Genomic DNA, 21,112 nt, shown 5'->3' on the forward strand with positions numbered 1-21,112 from the left:
CTGGGACCCCTGGTTAGGGACAGCAGGGGCAGAAAGCCTGGTAAAACCCTTCAGTGCCCACCCACCACCACTAGTATCCCGAGTGTGAGGTGCATGAACCTTTCCTGCAAAGATGAATATGGGCCAGTAGCCACTCAAACCCACCTGGAGACGTGGACGAACTGACAGAACAATTCCACGTTCCTGGGCACCACCCTCTGGATACCCCTGCAATTAGACACACAGGCATTGGCCCAGCATGACACCGAAACTACACTTCCCAGAAAGCTGTGCTACAAGAAAGTCTGAATCTGGAGGTCAGAGCATCGCCAGGACCCCGATGCCTTCTGGGAAATAGAGTCGTCTGTCTGCGCAGCACAAAAGCTCCCGGGAGTTGTAGCTCATATCCGGTAAGCGCAGGCGCACTTTCCCGCGGTGGTGTTTGAGCTGCTCCTTTGTGGCGGTCGCTGCACTTTTGTGGGAGGTGGGTCAGCCCAGTCCGCGAGGTCGCTCTCTGTACTCGCTAGTTTTGAGCCTCTGAGCCCGAAATCGGCTTTGGTCTCCTCACTCGGAGCCCCGGGAAGAGTGTGTGGGGCGCGGGTGATGGGGTGTGAGCGTAGCCTGGAATGTGGGGAGCTTGCTGAGCCTGCCTGACCCCGACCGGGGAGGTGAGCAGGGGGCTCCTCGTGCATGACCGTGCAGCCCGGAGTGCGTGTGTGACCCCACGGGGCTTCACTGCTTGCTGTCCCTGAGCGCCAGGAGCTGGACCCGCGCCTCTGGGCCTGGCCTGGGGCCCGGGAAGTTGCAGAGCTGCCCATGCGTCCGGGGAACGCTGCCGAGGGGCCCCATGGAGACCCCTGCATGGAAGCCCCAGGACACAGGTACAGCGTCGCACTGTGTCTGTGGATTTGTAATGGAAGAGACCGAAGGTGAATTTTCCTGCAGTGAAAGTCTATACGGAAAACCCAGAAACGAGAGCTGTATGAACGTTGTTGAATCTTACCTACCCAAAGTTAAGCAAAAGAGTAACACAAAATTATTACTTTATACCAAGTTGACACACTGGCAAAATAGAAACTATTGTTTAAGGGTGCAAAGATGTGATAAAACTGTAAAGTTAAGCAAGGAAAATACTACGGTAAAGGCCAGAAGAGTGTTTAGCTGGGGAGCGTAGGGAGGTGGGAGAAAGAGATGATCATAGAAAAGGTTACCAAGACAAGTGCAGGGGGCTGTTTCTGGGACACAATTAGTATTTATTTCATGACCTGTGTCAAGAATTACGGGCGCGCCTGGGTGGCTCAGTCAGTTAAGCCTCTGACTTCAGTTCGAGTCATGATCTCTCAGTTGGTGACTTCAAGCACCACGACAGGCTCTGTGCTGACAGCTCGAGCCTGGAGCCTGCTTCAGATTCTGTGCCTCTCTGCCCCTCCTTCACTCAGGCTCTGTCTCTCTTAAAAAAAAAAAAAATCCGTGGAATTTCTCTTTACAACTATCCGTTCCAATATTAGGTTCTTGCACGACCCTATTATGTGTATTTCACAATCAGAATCTTTTAAAGATAACCACAAACCCATTAGGGTGGCTATTCTCAAGAAAATTTTTAAGAATAAAAAATAACATGCTAGTGTGGAGGTGGAGAAATCGGAACCTTTGACCTGCTGGCGAGAATGTAAAATGGTGCAGCCACTGTGAAAAGCAGGTTGAAAATTCTTTAACTTTTCTTTTAAAAATTGGAAATAGAACTACCATATGATCTCTGGGTATATATCTAAAAAAAAAAAAAATTGAAAGCAGGATCTGAAAGAGATACAGACTATGTTTATAGCAGCGTTAGTCACAATAGCCAAGAGAGGGAAGCAACCCAAGTGTCCATCCACAAATGAATGAATAAACAAACTGGTTTATCCATGCAAGGCAATATGGTAAGCCTCAAAAAGGGAAGTTCTGATGCATGCGATGACATGGATGAACCTGGAATGCACTATGCTAATGGAAATGAACCCCATCTCAAAATAACAAAAGCTGTATGATTCCACTTATATAAGGTCCCTAGAGAAGTCAAGTTCATAGAAAGCGCAACGGTGGTTGTCAGGGGCTGATGGGGAGGAGGTATGGGAAACTGTTGTTTAATGGGTCCAGAGTTTCAGTTTTGCCAGATGAAAAAGTTCTGGAGATTGGTTCCTCAACAATGTGAATATACTTAACACGTCTGAACTGTACACTTAGAAATGGTTAAGATGGTGAGTGTTTTGTTACAGGTCATCTTTACCACAATTTTGAAAAATTTAAGGAATGTTAATAAAATAATGATTAAGGTGTTAGTGCGAACAGAAGTTGGGAAGACCCTGGGAGTCTGAGGAACACTGACCCGCGTGGCCTTTTCATGCCCTGATGGGTCTGACAAGCTCTCCTGGTCCAGGAAGGGCATCCCTGAGAAGCCTGCTCCTAAAAACCCTGCCTTGGGGGCCCTGGGAAGGAGCTCAGATTCAGAAGTGTGTCCAGGTAGTTGGAGCAATGGTCCAAAACTTGGGTTAACAGGACACTGTCTGTCCCTCTGTCCATTCCCTGAACACTTGTGTGGTGCGCTGTGTTGGGGGCCTGCCCTCAGGGCCATGGTGCTGAGTAACCAATGGGAAAAGTGTTTGGGTCTGGGCCTGACACACACTAAGGCCACAGGCAGAGGGAAGAGCTTGTGATTATCTAAAGACAGTGACAACATCTGTGTAACTACATAAATGAGGGGGTCTCATGAGCTGTGCTGCAAATATCTCTGCTTTATTGTAAAGAGTCATCTAGTACAAGTAATGCCCAGGTGGTAGAGAAGTGTTAGAGAACCCAGACAAGCGCAATCAGTATTAGTCCCCCAAAGGGCACCTGGGTGGCTCAGTCAGTTAAGTGTCTGACCTTGGCTCAGGTCACGATCTCACAGTTCTTGGGATCGAGCCCCACGTCAGGCTCTGTGCTGACAGTCAGAGCCCAGAGCTTGCTTTGGATTCTGTGTCTCCCTCTTTCTCTGCTCCTCCCCCACCTTCTCTCTGTCTCTCTGTCTCTCTCTCTCAAAAATGAATAAACATTAGGGGCGCCTGGGTGGCTCAGTCAGTTAAGCATCGACTTCGGCCCAGGTCATGATCTCACGGTTCGTGGGTTCGAGCCCCGCGTCAGGCTCTGTGCTGACAGCCAGCTAAGAGCCTGGAGCCTGCTTCAGATTCTGTGTCTCCCTCTCTCTCTGCTCCTCCCTTGCTTACAGTCTGTCTCTCTCTCTCAGAAATAAATAAAACATTAAAAAAATTTTTTTAATGAATAAACATTTAAAAAAATTTTTTTATATTAATCCCCGAGTCCCAGAGAGAATTCCTCTTAACTTTTTGGCAAACATTCTTGTGGGCTTTCCCAGCCATATTATGCTAATAATTTCAGTAATTATATAATACTTTCAAACTGGTAAGCCCAGTGAAATGTTTACATAGAAACAATACTGAGCAAGAATTTAAAATGATCTCAGATGTCAGGTTGATAGTTACTAATTTGAGAGTATTATTTCTCCCTATTTTTAAGGAATGTTTATTTATTGGGGTGCCTGGGTGGCTCTGTTGTTAAGCATCCAACTTCGGCTCAGATCGTGATCTCATTTTTGTGAGTGTGAGCCCCTTGTTGATTTTTGTGAGTGTGAGCCCCTTGTTGGGCTTTGTGCTGACATCTCAGAGCCTGGACCCTGCTTCGGATTCTGTGTCTCCCCCTCTCTCTGCCCTGCCCCACTCACACTCTGTATCTCTCTCTCTCTCTCAAAAATAAACATTAAAAAAATTTTAAGAATGTTCATTTATTTTTGAGAGAGAGAGAGAGCACACACACATGAACAGGGGAGGGCCGAGGGGGGTGGTACAGAGGATCTGAAGCAGGCTCTGTGCGGACAGCAGAGAGCCCAATGTGGGGCTCAAACTCATGAACCATGAGATCATGAGCTGAGCCTAAGTCAGACGCTTAACCGACTGAGCCACCCAGGCACCCCTCTTCCTGTTAATAAAACCCTCTTGTCCCACTTTCCACCAACCACTCGTTTCTTTTTTTTGCCTTTAAACCAGAACGCCTCCAAAGAGTTGTTTAGTTTTGCTGTACCTAATTACTCCCCTCCAGGTCTGTCTTGAACCCACTCTACAGGCTTATGCCCCTGCAATGGTAACACAATTAGCTTTGTCAAGTCCACCAGTGAATTCTATGTTGTTTGATCTGTCATCACTATCTTCTCTTGGCTGTGGGGCAGCACCCCTCCTGGTTTCCCACTTGCCTCTCCAGGAACTTCTCAGTCTCCGGGCTGGTCCCTCACTCCTCCTGAGATGAGAGACCTCTCCCCAAGACCAGAGGGCCTCCAGGTTGGAGCTTCAGAAACCTCCCCTCTTCTGTAGCTGCACTGACTTTGAGGAGGAGTCATCCAGTCTTATGACTTCCACTGCCACCCATGTGCTGCTGATTCCCAGATTTATATCTCCCGCTGATTTCTGCTCTGAACTCTGGCCTCACTACCCTCCTGCGCACTTGGTGCTTCCCCTTTGATGTCTAATACCCCTGGAACTTAACATGTCTAAAAGGTCTGCTCTCTGCACAGACCTCCCCTTCCCCCGCTCTTTTCCATCTTAACAAATGATCATTTGTTTCTTCCAGTTGCTCAGTCCAGAAATCTTGGAGTACTTCTTCACTCTCCTTTCTTTTCCCTCACACCCTGCATTTGATTCATTTACAAATGCTGCTGGCTCTTTCTTCACAAGGTATCCAGACTGTGCCCTCTCTCAGCTTCCCCCTTGCTCAGGACCATCCCTCCCTGGATCGTTGGATTAGCCCCTACCTGGTCTCCCTACTTCTGCTGGTTTTCCTCTAGTAGCCGGATGATCCTGTTCCCGAATGAGCCTCACCATGGCCTGTGAGGTCTTGTGCCATCTGGTCTCCAGTTCTGAGTTCCAACCTCATCTTCTGTCCCTTGCTCCCTGACTCTGCTCCGGCCACCCTGGCCTCTCTGCTGTATTTGGAACTTGATAGGCACACTTCTACACAATAGTCTTTCTGCTGGAACACTTTTCTCCCAGATACCCACGTGGCTTGTCTCCTCATGCTTTGGTACCCTCTCATCAGGAAACCTTTTCTGGGGGCGCCGTCAGTTAAGCATTGGACTCTTGATTTCAGCTCAAGTCATGATCTTATGGGTTGTGAGTTTGAGCCCTGTCGGGCTCCATGGTGACATTGTGGAGTCTGCTTGGGATTCTCTCTCTCTCTCTCTCTCTCTCTCTCTCTCAAATAAATAAGTAAAAAAAAAAAAAAAAAAAGGAACACTTTTCTGCACCTCATCTCTAAAACTCTAGCCCCTTGCCCACAATCCTTATCTCCTTACTTCATTCATCCCCTTCTCTCTTCACTGTTTGTGTTAATTATATATCCCTGCATAATAAATTGCCCCAAGATTTAGGAACTTAAAGCAACAACAAACATCTGTCATCCCGCACTGCTTTTGTGGGTCAGGATTCACGAGCAGCTCTGGCTTAGGTCTCATGAGATTGCTGTTAGACTGTCCACCAGAGCTGCAGGTCAGTGTTAGTGGCAGGAGGGCCAGGAAGGAGGTCACTGGAGTAGTTCAGTTAAAAGGAGACTCAAATTTGAACTCTGGCAGTGGGGGAGGTAACAGGGAAGAGGGATTTGGGTTGATGAGACTGCAGGGCTTGATATCAGAGTACGGACGTGAGGCCGAAAGCCCAGCCTTGGAACCTCCCATTTCCAGCCTGAGCAGCTTGACAGATCGAGGTGCCATGTCCTGAGATGGGGACACCCAGTGAGTGGATGATGTGGGTGAAATATAATGAGTCATAAGCTGGCAACATCCAGAGAGAGAAACCCAGGCCTCTGCAGATTCAGGGCACCAGGGAGGCAACTAGGTGGAGAGAGGATTTGGTGATTGCCCTCATACCAGGGAAAGTGAGGCTATGGGCTCTGATGATGTTCTTTCAGGGGACAGTGTGAGGGCGGCGGGGGGACAGGATGAGAAGAACAGGTGCAGGAGACCGAGAGGAGCTAGTTTCCTCTTAATCTACCTATTGCCATAAAATTTAGATGCAATAAAATGGGGTGTGATGGGATTTGGCATATAAATGTGTGCACCTACCACCCCAGTTCAGACAAGGAACATTTTAACACCCCAGGGAGTTCCATTATGCCTCTGTAGTCGATTCCTACTGTTTCTCACCTCAGGCAACCCCCAGGCTGACTTCTGTCATCATAGATGTTGCTTTAGAACTTCATGGATCATGTGTCAACTATACTTCAATTAAAAGGAAGGAAGGAAGGGAATAAAGTGAGAAAGAGAGAGAAAAGGAAGGGAAGAAAGAAAGGAAGGAAGGAAAGGAAGAAGGGAAGAAAGGAAGGACTTCATTTAACCATAGTTTGTTTTTTTTTTAATTTTTTTAATGTTTTATTTATTTCTAGGAGAGAGAGAGAGACAGCGTGAGCAGGGGAGGGTCAGAGAGAGAGGGTGTCACAGACTGAAACAGGCTCCAGGCTCCGAACCGGCAGTCAGCACAGAGCCCGACGCGGGGCTCGAGCCCACGAACCGCGAGATCGACACCTAAGTGAAAGTCGGACGCTTAACCGACTAAGCCACCCAGGTGCCCCATTTAACCATAGTTTATGTACCATTTTTCATCTGGCTCTTTTTTAAATTTTCATTCAACTAACTGTCTCTCAGATTCATCCATATCATGTGTGTATTAGCAGTTCATTCATTTTTATTGCTGTGTGTTATTCCTTGTATGAACATACCACAATTCACTTACCTATCAATGAGCACTAGTTTTTAGCTTTTATGAGTCAAGCTGCTGTAGTCATTTGTGTACAAGCCTTTCTGTGGACACATACTCTTATTTCTCTTGGGTAAACACTTAATAATGGAATAGCCACTGGCTCATAGGATAGTTATATGTTTATCTGTGTAAAAAAACTCTGAAGCTTCCAAAGTGGCTGATCCATCTTACATTCCCATTAACAATGTGCAAGAGTTATGTTTGCTCCAGATCTTTGTCAACACTTGGTATTGTCAGTCCTTTACATCTTGACTCTTCTGGTAGCATACGGTGCTGCCTCACTGTGTTTTTCATTTGGATTTTCCTGATGCCTAATGATGGTGAGTGTATTTTCATATGCTCATATTATCATTTTTATATCTCATTTTATGAAGGTCTAAGCCCCTTGCCCATTTTTTATTAGGTTGGTTGATCTCTTGTTTTGATCTATAAGACTCTCTCTTTATTCTAGATATAAGATCTTTACCATGTATGTGTTATATGCATATAGGTATGTGTTCTGTATGTGTTATATTTGTATGTTTATATGTATTATGTCTGCAATACCACATAATTAGTGAATATTTCCTTGCAATCTGTGGCTTGCTGCCTCCAGGGTCCCCAGGGCCACCCTCAGGCTTGATGTTTCACTAGAAGGGCTTTAATAGGACTCAGAAGTTATTGTCTCCTGCTTAGTGCCTATTACACCAAAAGAATACAGAGTAAAATCAGCACAAGGAAAAGGTGTAGGGGGCAGAGTCTGAAAGAAACCACACACAACCTTCCATGTTTCTGCTGCCAGTGGAGTGGCAAGGGATGTACCTAGTTCCCCCAGCAGTGAAGTACAACAGCATGTGTGAAGTGTCACCAACCACGGAAGCTTAGCCAAGTCTAGGTGTCCAGTGTTTTTATTAGAGGCCAGCCATGTAGGCATACTGCATAACTGACCTGTCACTAAAGCTCCAGCCCCCCAGATGGGAAGTAGCTATCCACCGTGAATCACACTGTTAGTGTAAGCTATCTAGACAATCCGGCACAGGGTGGCTCTAGGCCTCAGGCTTGCAAAAACTCTTCTTATCCAACAGACCATTTTAGGAGCTCAGTGCCCAGGAGCTGTCCAAGGGCCAGTTCTGAAAACATGCCTTTCATGGGAATATGCAGAGGGTGAGCAAACCAGGCCCGTAGAGTTAACCCTTTCCTACATGCTTGCCTTTTTATTTTCTTAAGGATGTCTTTTATAGAGCAGACATTTTTAAATTTTGGCCAAGTCCAATTTATCAACTTTTATAAGACGTCATCAGAATGCTGAAACCAGTGCCGAGAAATAGGCCACCCCCGCTGGTGGAAATCATTCCCAGAGATCAGCTCTTGAATGACATTCGTCACAGCAACGTCGCCTACCTTAAGCCCGTGCAACTGCCAAAAGAACTGGCATAAGTGGCAACAAAATCATCTAGAAGAACAAGGAGTTGAGATGAAGACTCTTGGATCAGGGCTTGGAGACTCAGCAGCATACTTCTGGAGCCAGGTGGTGGAGCCAGAACGGGCTGACACCCGATAGGAGGGTTTTGTAAAGGCAGAGGCACAATATGGGCTGAAAAGGAAGAAGGAGATAAAAAAAAAAAAATTACTACTCTGGGACACCATTTTCTGCTTCCAATCAGTTTGCGTGTGCCTGAGGTAAGATGCAGGCACACTTACAGCAACAGAAGTTTCAAAGAGGTTTTTGTTTTTGTAAATGTTTGTTTTGCTTTCTTCTCTAAAAGAACAATAAATATTTTAGATGTGTTAAAAAATGTTTTGCTTTCTTCTGGAAAAGAACAATAAATATTTTAGATGTGTTAAAAAAAAAACAGTAATATGAACAGGGAAAGTATAGTATAAAGAATTTTAAGTATAACTTGGGATTGGAGTATTAAGGTTAGTAAGAAATAAGAAGACTGTCACATCCTATGACCTTGCTTTGTTTATTTATTCAGTTTTAAAGTTGTATTGTGGATTCCTTAGGCTTTTCTTTGGAGAAAATCACATTGTCTGCATATACAGTTTTACTTCTTCCCTTCTAGTATTTATGCTTTTTATTTATATTTTCCTGTTTTATTTCACCTCAAGTACAACATAAAATAGAAATGGTAAGAAGAGACGTCCTTCCCTAATTCCCAATATCAGGGTAAAAACATTGATTATGCTATTATTTATTACGATGTGAGTTGTAGGTGCTTTTTTGTAGATGCTCTTTATCAACTGAGTAAGTTCATCACTGGTTTGCTGAGTATTTTCATCATTAACTAGTGTTGAATTTTCTCTAATGATTTTCTATATCTGATAGTATAATTTTTCTCCTTCATTCCCTTAATACTATCTTAATGTGATTAATTACATAAATTTTCTAATGCTAAACCAACAACTTATTTCTGGGGTAAACTCCACTGAGAGATGTACACATACATACACCCTTATACATATATATACACACATAACGTTTGATTTGCTAATATGTGGTGAAAATTTCTAGCAATATCTATGGTCCTGATATTGGTCTCTAATTGTCTTGTAATGAGTTGTCAAGTTTAGGTATCAAGGTTGTGTTGGCCTCATAAAATGAGTTAGGAAGCATTCCCTTCTTTTTGATTTTCTGACAGAGTGTATGTATTTTGCCCTTAAGTGTTTGATAGCATTCTTTCGCCATTGAAAACCATTTGGACCTTGAATTTTCTTTATGGGAGGAGTGGGTCCAAGGAGAGACGTGGTCTACACTATAAATGCCTCATAGAGGTTAGAAAAGGCAAGAAACCTAAGAAAGTTGCTGTTTCTTCACAGTACAAAGTCACAGGTGCACAAGTGGTCGTGTCCTTTGCGCCCCTGTTGGGGTGCTGGGGGAGAGGTGAGCAGTCCTCTCTGGACAGTTCTGAGCCCCAGAGGAGCAGGCACTCAGGTGTCCTCTCTCTCTCTCTCTCTCTCTCTCTCTCTCTCTCTCTCTCTCTCTGCAGCTCTTTCTGGTGAAGAGGACATAGCCAAGGCACAGGTGAGGACTTTGCTTTCTGTGCAAGTGGGGGTCAAGGAGGGTGTTTATTCTTTCATGAACTGACTTCTCTGACCTTTGCTTGTATATTTATTGGGGTCATAATGTTTAAAAGCTACTTTAGCGAGGATGTAGGGAAAGGGGAATACTTTTGCACTGCTGATGGGAATGCAAACTGGTGCAGCCACTCTGGAAAACAGTATAGAGGTTCCTCAAAAAATTAAAAATAGAACTACCCAGGGCACCTGGGTGGCTCAGTCGGTTATGCGTCCAACTTCGCCTCAAGTCATGGTCTCATGGTTTGTGGGTTTGAGCCCCGCATCCGGCTCTGTGCTGAGAGCCAGCTCAGAGCCTGGAGCCTGCTTCAGATTCTGTGTCTCCCTCTCTCTCTGACCCTCCGCTGCTCACGCTGTCTCTCTCTCTCTCTCTCTCTCTCTCTCAGAAATAAATAAAACATTAAAATTAAAAAAAGAACTATCCTACGACGCAGCAATTGCACTACTAGATATGTATCCAAAGGATATAGGAGTGCTGTTTTCAAAGGGGTACATGCACACCAATGTTTATGGCAGCACTGTCAACAATAACCAAAGTATGGAAAGAGTCCAAATGTCCATCAACTGACGAATGGATAAAGAAGATGTGGTACATATATACAAAAGAATATTACTCAGCAATCAAAAAGAATGAAATCTTGCCATTTGCAACAATATGGATGGAACTAGTATATTATGCTAAGTGAAATAAGTCAGGAGAGAAAGATAAATATCATATGATTTCACTCATGTGGAATTTAAGAAACAAAACAAATGAACATAGGGGAAGGGAAGGAAAAATAAGATAAAAAGAGAGAGGCAAACCATAAGAGAGTCTTAAATACAGAGAACAAACTGAGGGTTGCTAGAAGGTTAGTGGGCGGGGGCATGGGATAAATGGGTGATGAGCATTAAGGAGGGCACTTATTGGGATGAGCACTGGGTGTTATATGTGAGTGATGAATCACTAAATTCTATTTCTGAAATCATTATTATATGTTTACTAACTTGGATTTAAACAAAATTTTATAATTAATTAAAGTAGCTAGTAAAAACAAAACCTAATCCTATGAATTTTTAAATAATTAAATTTTTGAATAAGTAATACATACATATAGTTGAGAATTCAGACATACAAAAGGATGAACAGAGAAATGCAAGTCTCCTACTTCTACCCCCAGCCACACAATTTTCCTATCCAGACAACTTCATGTATTCTTGTAAAGATAATTTATACATATGTAACCATGTGAATTTATAGCCTTTGTCCATTTCTTTTTCACCCAAGTGATAGAATGCTACACACGCAGGTTATCACTGCTTTTCTGTTTTGTTTTTTTTTTAATTTTTATTGTTTATTTATTGTCGAGAGAGAGACGCACAGAGTACGAACAGGGGAGGGGCAGAGAGAGAAGGAGACACAGAGTGTGAAGCAGGCTCCAGGCTCTGAGCTGTCAGCACAGACCCTGATGCGGGGCTCGAACTCACAAGCTGTGAGATCATGACCTGAGCCGAAGTCAGACGTTCAACTGATTGAACCACCCAGGTGCCCCAATCACTACTTTTTTCTACTATAAAATATGTATAACATAAAATTTGTCATTTTAACCATTTTTCATGTACAATCCAGTGTGAATTAATTACACAGTATTGTACAGTCATCACTGGTTATAACCACCCGGTTATCATCAAGCCAAGCAGAAACTCTATATAAACTAAGAAATAACTCCTCACTATTAACATATAATATACATTATATCATATCAGAACTAAACTCTTTTTTATGGTGGAATAGTATTTCATTGTACGCATATACCCCATTTGTTTATCCATTCATCTGTTAATGGACACTTGGGTGGTTTCCACTTGTTTGTTATTATGAATAATGGTGTTATGAACATGTATAAGTATCTGTTTGAATCCCTGTTTTCCATTCTTTGAGGCATATACCTAAGAATGGAATTGCTGGGTTACATGGTAGTACTGTATTATCTTTTTAAGGAACCACCAAGCTATTTTCCACAGCAGCTGCACCATTTTACATTCCCATCAGTAATGCACAAATGTGCCAGTTTCTCCATGTCTCACCAATACTTGTTATTTTCCATTGCTTTTATTATAACCATTTATAATATATATACAAACATTCCTTATATATATATTCTTTGGAGAAGTGTCTATTCAGTCTTTTGTCTATTTTTACATTGGGTTCTTTTTGGTGGTTGTTGAGTTGTACATGTCTTTATATATTGTGGATATTGGGATGCCTGGGTGGCTCAGTCAGGTAAGCATCCAACTCTTGATTTTGGTTCAGGTCATGATCTCATGGTTTGTGAATTCGAGCTCTGCGTCAGGCTCTGCTCTGGCAGTGTGGAGCCTGCTTGGGATTCTCTCTCCCTTTCTCTCTGCCCCCCACTCCCACTCATGCACATACACACGTGCACTTGCTCTCTCAAAGTAACCTTAAAAAATATATTGTGGATATTAAGTACTTATTAGATATATGATTGCAAATATTTTCTCCCATTCTGTGGATTGTCTTTTTGCTCTCCTGATAGCATCCTTTAATGCACAAGACTTTTAAATTTTGGTGAAGTCCAGCTTATTCATTTTTTTATTTTATTTCCTATGCTTCTGATGTTACATTCAAGAAACCATTGTCAAATCCAAAGTCACAAAGATTTGCCTTTATTTTTTCTTCTGAAAAACATTTTTTAATGTTTTATTTCTGAGAGAGAAAGAGAGAGAGACAGCGTGAGCAGGGGAGGGTCAGAGAGAGAGGGAGACACAGAATCCGAAACAGGCTCCAGGCTCCTAGCTAGCTGTCAGCACAGAGCCCGACGTGAGGCTCAAACCCACAAACTGTGAGATCATGACCTGAGCCAAAGTCGGACGCTCAACCGACTGAGCCATCAGACGCCCCTAGTTTTCTTTTCTTATAGTTTATTTGTCTGGTTCAGTATCAGGGTAAATCTAGCCTCACAAATTGAGTTAGGAAGTGTTGGCTTCTATTCAGATTTTGGAAGAGGTTGAGAAGGACTGGTGTTAATTCTTCAAGTGTTTGGTAGAATTCACCAGTGAGACCATCTGATCCTGGGCTTTGCTTTGTTGGGAGGGTTTTGATTACTGATGCAATCTCCTTACCTGTTACTCAGATTCTCTATTTTTTCTCGAATCAGTTTGGGTAGTTTGTGTGTCTCTAGAAATTTGTTCAGTTCATCTAGGCTATACAATTTGTTGCATACAACAAGTGATTTTAGCACTATTTATTGAATAATTTACCCTCCAAATATTTGTAATATCATCTTTATGATACTAAATTAGTAAATATACAAGAACCAGGTTTAGGGGTTATCTATTCTATCCATTATATGTTTACTTTTAAATCAAAGCAAAGTTTTTGAACTGAAGCAAAGACAATTTAATAATTTTAGCTTTGTAAAGTTCTTTTTGCCTGATTTTTCTCCCAGGTGAATTTTTGTGTCTTTTTTTTTTGCAAAGTAAAAATTTTCATTTTGGTTAATTGTATCATAAATTTACAAAGAATATATGCCATTTTAGTAATCAATCTTCTTGTGTCTCAGCTAACAAACTTTTTAATCTTTGCCAATTTAACATGTCGAAAAAAGTCACTCCTTTAAGTTCCATTTCGAGTTTTCATTAGAGTGGCTGAACTTCTTTTCGTATATTTTTTTAATGTTTTTTTAAATTTATTTCTAGGAGAGAGAGAGAGAGAGACAATGTGAGCAGGAGAGGGTCAGAGAGAGAGGGAGTCACAGACTGAAATAGGCTCCAGGCTCTGAGCTGGCAGTCAGTACAGAGCCCGACGCGGGGCTCGAACCCACGAACCACAAGATCATGACCTAAGTGAAAGTCCGACGATTAACCGACTAAGCCACCCAGGCGCCCCTCTTTTCATATATTTTTTAGCCATTTGAATTTCTTCTGTGAATCATTTACTCATATCTTATGTCCATTTTCTCTTATTTGTTTTATTCTTATTGATTTCTAAGAACTTTTTATGTAGAAGATTATCAATCCTTTGAAAATAATATATATTGCAAATTTCTTTTCCCAGTTACCTGGGAAAATTAAAAAATTTTTAGGTTGTACAGAAAATTCATATTTCTTTATTTTCAAGTGTGCCTATGGTTTTAGAATGGATCCTGGCCTTAGTGTCAGCCTTCCCCAAGGTTATTCTTTTCAAAAGGCTGTCATTCCTTATAATGATTTTGACTGTTTCAAAAAGCTGTCATTCCTTATAATGATTTTGACTGTTTCAAAAGGCTGTCATTCCTTATAATGATTTTGACTGTTACAGCTTTAAAAACTAATATATTTAGTCCTTAAGAACGGTGTGGGGTGGGTATCTTATTTTTTCCAAGTGATTAGCCAGTTAACTAGTATCATTTTTTAATGATCCATCTCTTCTTGCCTCCTAAAAAGGCCGTGTGTGTGTGTCTGAATCAGCACCCATTTCCAGGCCAACTGGACTGCCTGGTTTCATGAGTATAATATTCTTTTAATAATCATGGTTTTGGACTAATGCCTAATTGGGCAAGTTTCACTTGTATGGCTTTTTTTATTAAAAAGCAAAAAATTAACAACAACAACAACAACAATCTTGGGTTATTTCCATTTGAATCTTTTTTTTTTCCACATTCAATAGGTTTTATTCTTGGTAGCCATTATTAATATTCTCCAGATGAGCCTATAGTCAAGTGTTTGGGAAAATACATGTTCAACAAAATATTTTTCATTATATTACCCAATTACTGAAAGTTTCTGTTCTTTCATTCCATTTTTTTCTTAAGGAAAAATCAACACACAAATATACAATGTCAGTCTCCTTCTGTGATCTTTCCTGAAGACTTTATTCTTCAAGTATATGGTTAAGGGAGTAACCTCTACTTTTAAAAGTGCCTTTCTATTTCAGATACTGAACTTCTGAAAGGAATTATCATGAACATAAAACCTAGATGATAGAGAAGCTCTTACTCAATAAGATCTGGATAAATTAAGCCTCTCCTTGAACACACCTGCAATTTCTCATCATATTTATCTTACATATTCAACCAGAAGCAAAGAATCAATTGACAGCCAAACCAAGTGTGTGTGTCTCCATTTAAAACTTTAAATGGATTTATTAACTTTCAAAGCCTCCTGCCTACATGGGTAAGGATTTCGTTTGAAGAACAGGTGTTTTTTATCACACTTAATGTTGCATACTCATCCTTTCTTAACTCATTCCTATTAACTAAAATAATTTAGAACTTTATTAATAGGCACTTGTAGCTTTTTACTTTTGAAAAATCAGGTTGCAAAGTTTTATTACAAATTAAAAATATCTTTTAAAAATTCTCAAATTGAGGGGTACCTGGATGACTCAGTCGATTAAGCATTCAACTCTTGATTTGACCCAGGTCATGATCTCAAGGTCTGTGAGATCAAGCCCCACGTTGGGCTCTCTGCTAACATCATAGAGTCTACTTGGGATTCTCACCCTCTGCCCCTCCCACGTGCACACCCTTTCTCTCTCTCTCAAAATAAATAAATTTTAAAAAATTCTTAAGTTGATTATCTGCAAAATTTTAAAGTCTTAAGTATTTATTTCTGAGTTCATTTCTCATTACTGGGATTACATTTCAGCTTGTACTTGTTGGATGAACTAAACCAGATGAAGGAGAACGTGGTATTTACTCAGCCATTGTCTGTCCTGGGGGGACATGTTCTCAGCTAGCGAACGAGCTCTTTGTCCCTTCGCCCTCTTGCATTTTGGGATTATGTGCGTGTCTACTACAGTGATTGGGGCGCTGAGCTAGCTGCTACCCTGGTCAGATCTCTCAGGCTTTGTCCTCTCATGGCTTTGGTGAGGATGCCCTGCGATGATGTGGCTTGGCCCTCACACCTGGTCTGGCCCCCTGGCTTCTGCTGCCCTGGGCCATGGGCAGCATCAGTGGACCTGCTTTGGCAAGGAGGCTCTGTTCATGGTGAGGTGGGCACCACCACCTGTAGAGCCTTTGTCTCATGGAGAAGAGAGTCCCCACCACCCATGGGGTCTCCAGCTCTGGTGATGAGTATACTGTTAACCTGGGGAATTTCTGCCCATGGGGTCTCTACCTCTGTGGGGTAGGGCATGTCCTCCAGTGATGGCAATGACACTGTTTAGCCCAGCATTGCCCTTCACTTCTTCTTCTCCTCTAACTCTGTTCGGACAACTCAAGTATTGAGACCTGAAAGCCCACACTGAGAGTTGGGGGGAGGAAGTGGTCCTGAAGCCCCAGGAGTGGATGAGCACAGGGAGACCCTAAGGAGGGGAAGAAAGGGATGTAGGTGGGTGCGAGACAGAGGACTGTGGACTCCAGTTATTCAAGGAGGAGAGAGATGGGGAGGACCCAGGGGTCTGAGCAGGAGGGGCCAGGGGAGGGTGCTGCATGCAGGTGGAAGAGTAAGAAGGAAGACACACACAGTTGAGGTGCAGAGCCACAGACAAGCTGTCCCCTGGCATCGTTCTGCACATCACAGCACAAAGTTCCCTCTCGTTTGCTGTGCCCTGACTAGCTTTTCTTTGGTACCTCTCGTCCTGTTCCAAATAATTTCATAGACCTACTTCCTCTTTGTTTATTGCTTCATCTCAAAAACAGCATCCTTCTCCATCCTCCTTCAAATATAATTTCTACCCTGGAATTTGTAGGAATCTTTTTCTTCCTCTTCTTTATTGTCTTACCACATATGTCCCTAAACAGTAGACTGCTCGATGCACATGTTTCAACTCTGTTAATCTGCCAGGGCTGCCATAACAAAATACCACCAAGTGTGCAGCTTAAGCAGCAGAAATTCATTTTCTCGCAGTTCTGGAGGCTGGAGGTCCAAGATCAAGGTGCCGTCAGGGTTAGTTTAGGGTGAAAGCTCTCTTCCTGGCTTGTAGATGGCCCCCTTCTTCCTGTGCCCCCACATGGCTCTTCCTCTGTGTCCCTATACTCCCAGTGTCCCTTCCTCTTCTTACAAGGACCCATCGGTTTAGGGCCCCAGCCTCATGACCTCCTTTAACCTAAACTGTCTCCTTAAAGGCCCCATCTACAATACAGTCACATTGTGGGTTGAGACTTCAACATATGACTTAGGGGGAAGGGGCGCAGTTCAGTCTGAAACACTGAATAAATGCATATTCCACAGATTCATCTACAATTTGCTGTTTTTGCCCTCGACCTCAAATCCCAGCGATTCTCACAACTGTCCAGCTGCCATTACTCTGCTGGAATTTCTCACTGCACAGACTAGAACTTCCAGGAGAATATCATAGTAGTAGACTCAGTGTTGGTGTCTTGTCGTTCTTGAACCAGACTCCCTAAATGTCTGGTGCTCAGCACAAGAGAAGCCAGTGGTTTCTGTGTCTATCTTCCTCTGTCTGCGGGTGCTGCACTCTGTGATATGCTGAGCATGGCCTTCTCACTGCCTAACACTTCCATGTGTAATGCTCAGGACCCAGTGACATTCCAGGACGTGACTATAGAGTTCACCCAGAAGGAATGGGAGCACCTGGGCACCGCTCAGAGGGCACTGTACCGAGAGGTCATGCTGGAGAACTATAGGAGCCTGGCTTCCCTGGTTAAGAGTGGCCCTGGACCCACCATCTACACTGGCCAGGGGTTGGGGGGGGGGGGAGCACCGGGCAGCACCTTGGGAGGGCCAGGGGACGCAGTTGCCATCTGCTCATATTGTCTCCTTAGTTGATGGGAAGAGGAGAGATATCAAGTAATTTAAATAAGTGATTTTTTTATATTAAATAAACACAGATGTAATAGATTATGATGACAATATGCATGATTTTAAAAGACGCAACAAAGACTAGAAAGGGGTTTTGGGCTCTCAGAGGCACAGTCCACTAGCAATCCTTGAGGGCCTGTATGCACCCACTCTGCCAATATCAGTTGGTGAATGAGGAGTCTGCTGTCTCTTCTCTATCCAAACCTAAGGCCTTTGACCCATGGAGCCATATTTTGATGTTCAGAGGACACAGACCCAGGGCTTTCCTGCTGCGTATCCTCTGCATGGTAGAGGAGCAGGGTGCTGAGGCTGCCCCCGCCCACACCCTGGCATCACCTATCTTTCATGCTGCAAAGGTCTTAAGGACAGGGAAAAAGAGGCAGGGCCCTGGGCGCACACTTGTCACTGGCCCCAACACCTGTGCGTCTTATCTTCCCCAAGCAGGGTGCCAGGATTTCAAGCCTGATGTGATGTACCAGTTGGAGCAAGGCGGATTTTTGCCATGGAAGCTGTGGAGAGGCATCCCTAGGGACCCCTCCCCAGGTGAAGAGATGGGAAGGAGGCTGGAAGTTTCTAGAAGCACAGGACACAGGAGAAATCCCCAGGGGAAATCAGACCTGCCTCGAGAACAGTCCCTACGCAGAAGCTGCCTCCTGCCCCTCCGGATCCTCTCCTGCATGAGCCCTGCCCCTTCAGGGGGTTTCCTGTCCGCCTGGGCCCCTCCCCCACTGCACTGGCTTTCTTCTTCCCTGCTCTTGGGTATGCCCCCTCCCCTGTGCCACCAGGCATTCTGCCCTTGGGAGAAGCCCATCAGTGGGCAGTGATGCTGCTTTCATTCCCCTCTCTTTCCTGTCATCTGTTTGGTCACCATCACTTGCCTCTTAATCTACTATGTTAGGTAAGTCTACTAGGAATGTTCACCACCTGCCAGAATGCACATCGTGGTTTTCTGTTTCCTGCTGCATTCATTTTCCGCAAGACTTTCAATAATCACTCTCCACTTCACCCCGCTCCTCTCTTCTCACACCCCTTCACCTCTGTTGGACTCTGCACGGGTCCTTTTTGCCCATAACTTGCTTTCTCTGCGACCCCCTCGGTCAATTCAACATTGGTCATGGTTTGCCTCTGATAGCAGCAGGAGAACGGGTGCAAGAGGACCATCCTTACAGCCCTGGTGACTTGGTGTTTCAGGGAAGTTAACTGTGACAGCTTACAAGATGGACAAGTAAGGAGAAGAGGCTGAGAGATTAGTGGTGACATTTCATAATGACCCAGGCATACAGTGACTTCAGGTTATACCCTAATCTACTTTTCTTCTGCTGGTCCTTATTCCAATTATTCCCCTAATTACTGCCCCTTTGTCCATTCTCAGTCCCAGTTTTCACCCTTCAGTCATTTGAGAACAGCAGTCCTCATTCATGTCACTTACCAGCACCCCGTAACCAAGTGAGTGTCCCTGTTCACGTCTTCCTTGCTCCTGTGCACAGTGGCTCTTGGTTCACATACCATTGAAATCAATCAAAGCACCATACCTCTGTTTGGTGAATCAAAGAATAAAATAATAGTAACATATGTAGCTTTGACTAGCTCACACTTTTTGTCTCTCTAAATAGTCAAGTATCCTTTTTTATTTTTATTTTTATTTTTTTTTATTGCTTTCAGACCAAAAGACCAGATCTAGAACTGCAGAGTCAAATCTGAAGCAAGTAACTTCTGAAGAGTTTTCCCAGGGCATGATAATCAATAGAAGTAAAAGAAATGGAATCTGTTACTCCACCAGGGAAGTCCCAGGATCACATGGCTGTTTAGAGAGCCATCCAGGGCAGATGGCATTTACTCATAAGAAAATCCTGACGCAGGAGAAGATTTGTGAAGGTAATGGATTTGAATTTAGGCAGCAATCGAACTTTGTTAGTCAAACCACAATTCCTTCAGGGAAGACAATGTGTAAAGATGACAGTTATGGCAGTAGCTTTTCACATAACCTGGATCTAAGTAATCATCAGAGAATCTACACAAGGGAAAAGCCATACAAACACGATCAATGTGGGAAATACATTAGCTGTGGTTTGGGTCTCGCTCAACGCCAGGGTCATACTGGAATTAACCCATACTTTATTAGATACCAGAAATTTGGTGGTAGAGAAAAGCCCTTCAAATGCAGAAATTGTGGTAAATCTTTTAGCAGGGGGACACACCTTATACAACATGAAAGATGTCACACAGGAGAGCGACCATATGAGTGTAATGTATGTGGGAAGTCATTCAGCGGGGACTCATCCCTTATTCTACATCAGAGAACTCATACTGGAGAAAAACGCTGCGAGTGTAGTGAATGTAGAAAGGCTTTCAGCCAAAGTACATGCCTCACACAACATCAGGGGATTCATACTGGGGAGAAACCCTATGAATGTAATCAGTGTGGCAAAGCCTTTATTCAGAGCATTCAGCTTACTCTGCATCTAAGAACTCATTCTGGAGAGAAACCTTATGAATGTACAGAATGTGGTAAAACCTATAGTCATAGCTCATCCCTAATGCAACACAGGAGGATTCACACTGGAGGAAAACCCTTTGAATGTAAAGAATGTGGGAAAGCCTTTACCCAGAACATTCAGCTTACTTTACATCTGAGAACACATGCTGGAGAGAAACCCTATGAATGTACCCACTGTGGCAAAGCCTATAGTCATAGGTCATCCCTTATTCAGCATAAGAGGATCCATACTGGAGAAAAACCCTTTCAATGTAGTGAATGTGGGAAAGCTTTCCAGTGGAACACACATCTTACTCAACACCAGAGAATTCATACTGGAGAGAAACCTTATAAATGCAAAAAATGTGACAAATCTTTCAGCAGAAGTACACACCTTAATCAACATCAAAGAATCATACTGAACCCTACAAGTGTATTGAGTGTGGGAAAACCTTTGGTCAGAGTGCATATCTGACTCAGCACCAGAAGATGCATACTGGGGAAAAACCCTACCAATGTAAGGAATGTGGAAAGGCCTTCACTGTAAATGCATATCTTGCTCAACATCAAAGGATTCATAAGAGAAAGAAACCTTTATTATGTGCCAGTCACAAAGAAATTCTGAATGGAGAGAAATTCAGCAAATGTTTTTAATGTGGGAAATATTTCAGTATAAACACAGGCATTCCTCAACTTGAATGATTACACACACACACACACGATTATTTTTATTTATTTTTAATTAATTAATTAATTTAAATTCAAGTTAGTTAATATACAGGGTAGTATTGGTTTCAGGAGTAGAACCCAGTGATTCATCACTTACATAAGACACCCATTGCTCATCCCAGCAAGTACCCTCTTTAATGCCCATCCCTCATGTAGCCCCTCCTCCCCACCCACCTCCCCTCCAGCAACTCTGTTCTCTGTATTTAAGAGTCTCTAATAGTTTGCCTCCCTCTCTCTTTTTATCTTATTTTTCCTTCCCTTCCCCTGTGTCCATCTGTTTTGTTTC

At 43.2% G+C, this 21,112-nt stretch overlaps 1 protein-coding gene across 2 annotated transcripts; it reads left to right on the forward strand.

The window, feature by feature from the left end:
- Window positions 1-486: 486 nt before the first annotated feature.
- LOC120238871 (zinc finger protein 501-like) lies at window positions 487-20,812 on the forward strand. Of its 2 annotated transcripts, none has more exons than XM_039242936.1 (2): window positions 487-860; window positions 19,284-20,812. In XM_039242936.1, the coding sequence occupies exons 1-2, from the start codon at window positions 827-829 to the stop codon at window positions 20,570-20,572; spliced, it is 1,323 nt and encodes a 440-aa protein (XP_039098867.1). In that variant the 5' UTR covers window positions 487-826; the 3' UTR covers window positions 20,573-20,812. The 2 variants fall into 2 exon arrangements, with proteins under 2 accessions (XP_039098867.1, XP_039098868.1); XM_039242937.1 differs by lacking the exon at window positions 487-860 and adding an exon at window positions 17,953-18,846.
- Window positions 20,813-21,112: the final 300 nt, after the last annotated feature.

This window comes from Hyaena hyaena, unplaced genomic scaffold (genome assembly GCF_003009895.1).
Source record: "Hyaena hyaena isolate Hyena2069 unplaced genomic scaffold, ASM300989v1 scaffold_219, whole genome shotgun sequence".
NCBI classification, from domain to species: Eukaryota; Metazoa; Chordata; class Mammalia; order Carnivora; family Hyaenidae; genus Hyaena; species Hyaena hyaena.

Bases quoted from the DNA above. Each gene is read 5' to 3' on its own strand.
- LOC120238871 (XM_039242936.1), top strand. From the start codon at position 827: ATGGAGACCCCTGCATGGAAGCCCCAGGACACAG. The intron at 861-19,283 runs GTACAGCGTCGC...TATTGCTTTCAG, and splicing joins ATGGAAGCCCCAGGACACAG to ACCAAAAGACCAGATCTAGA.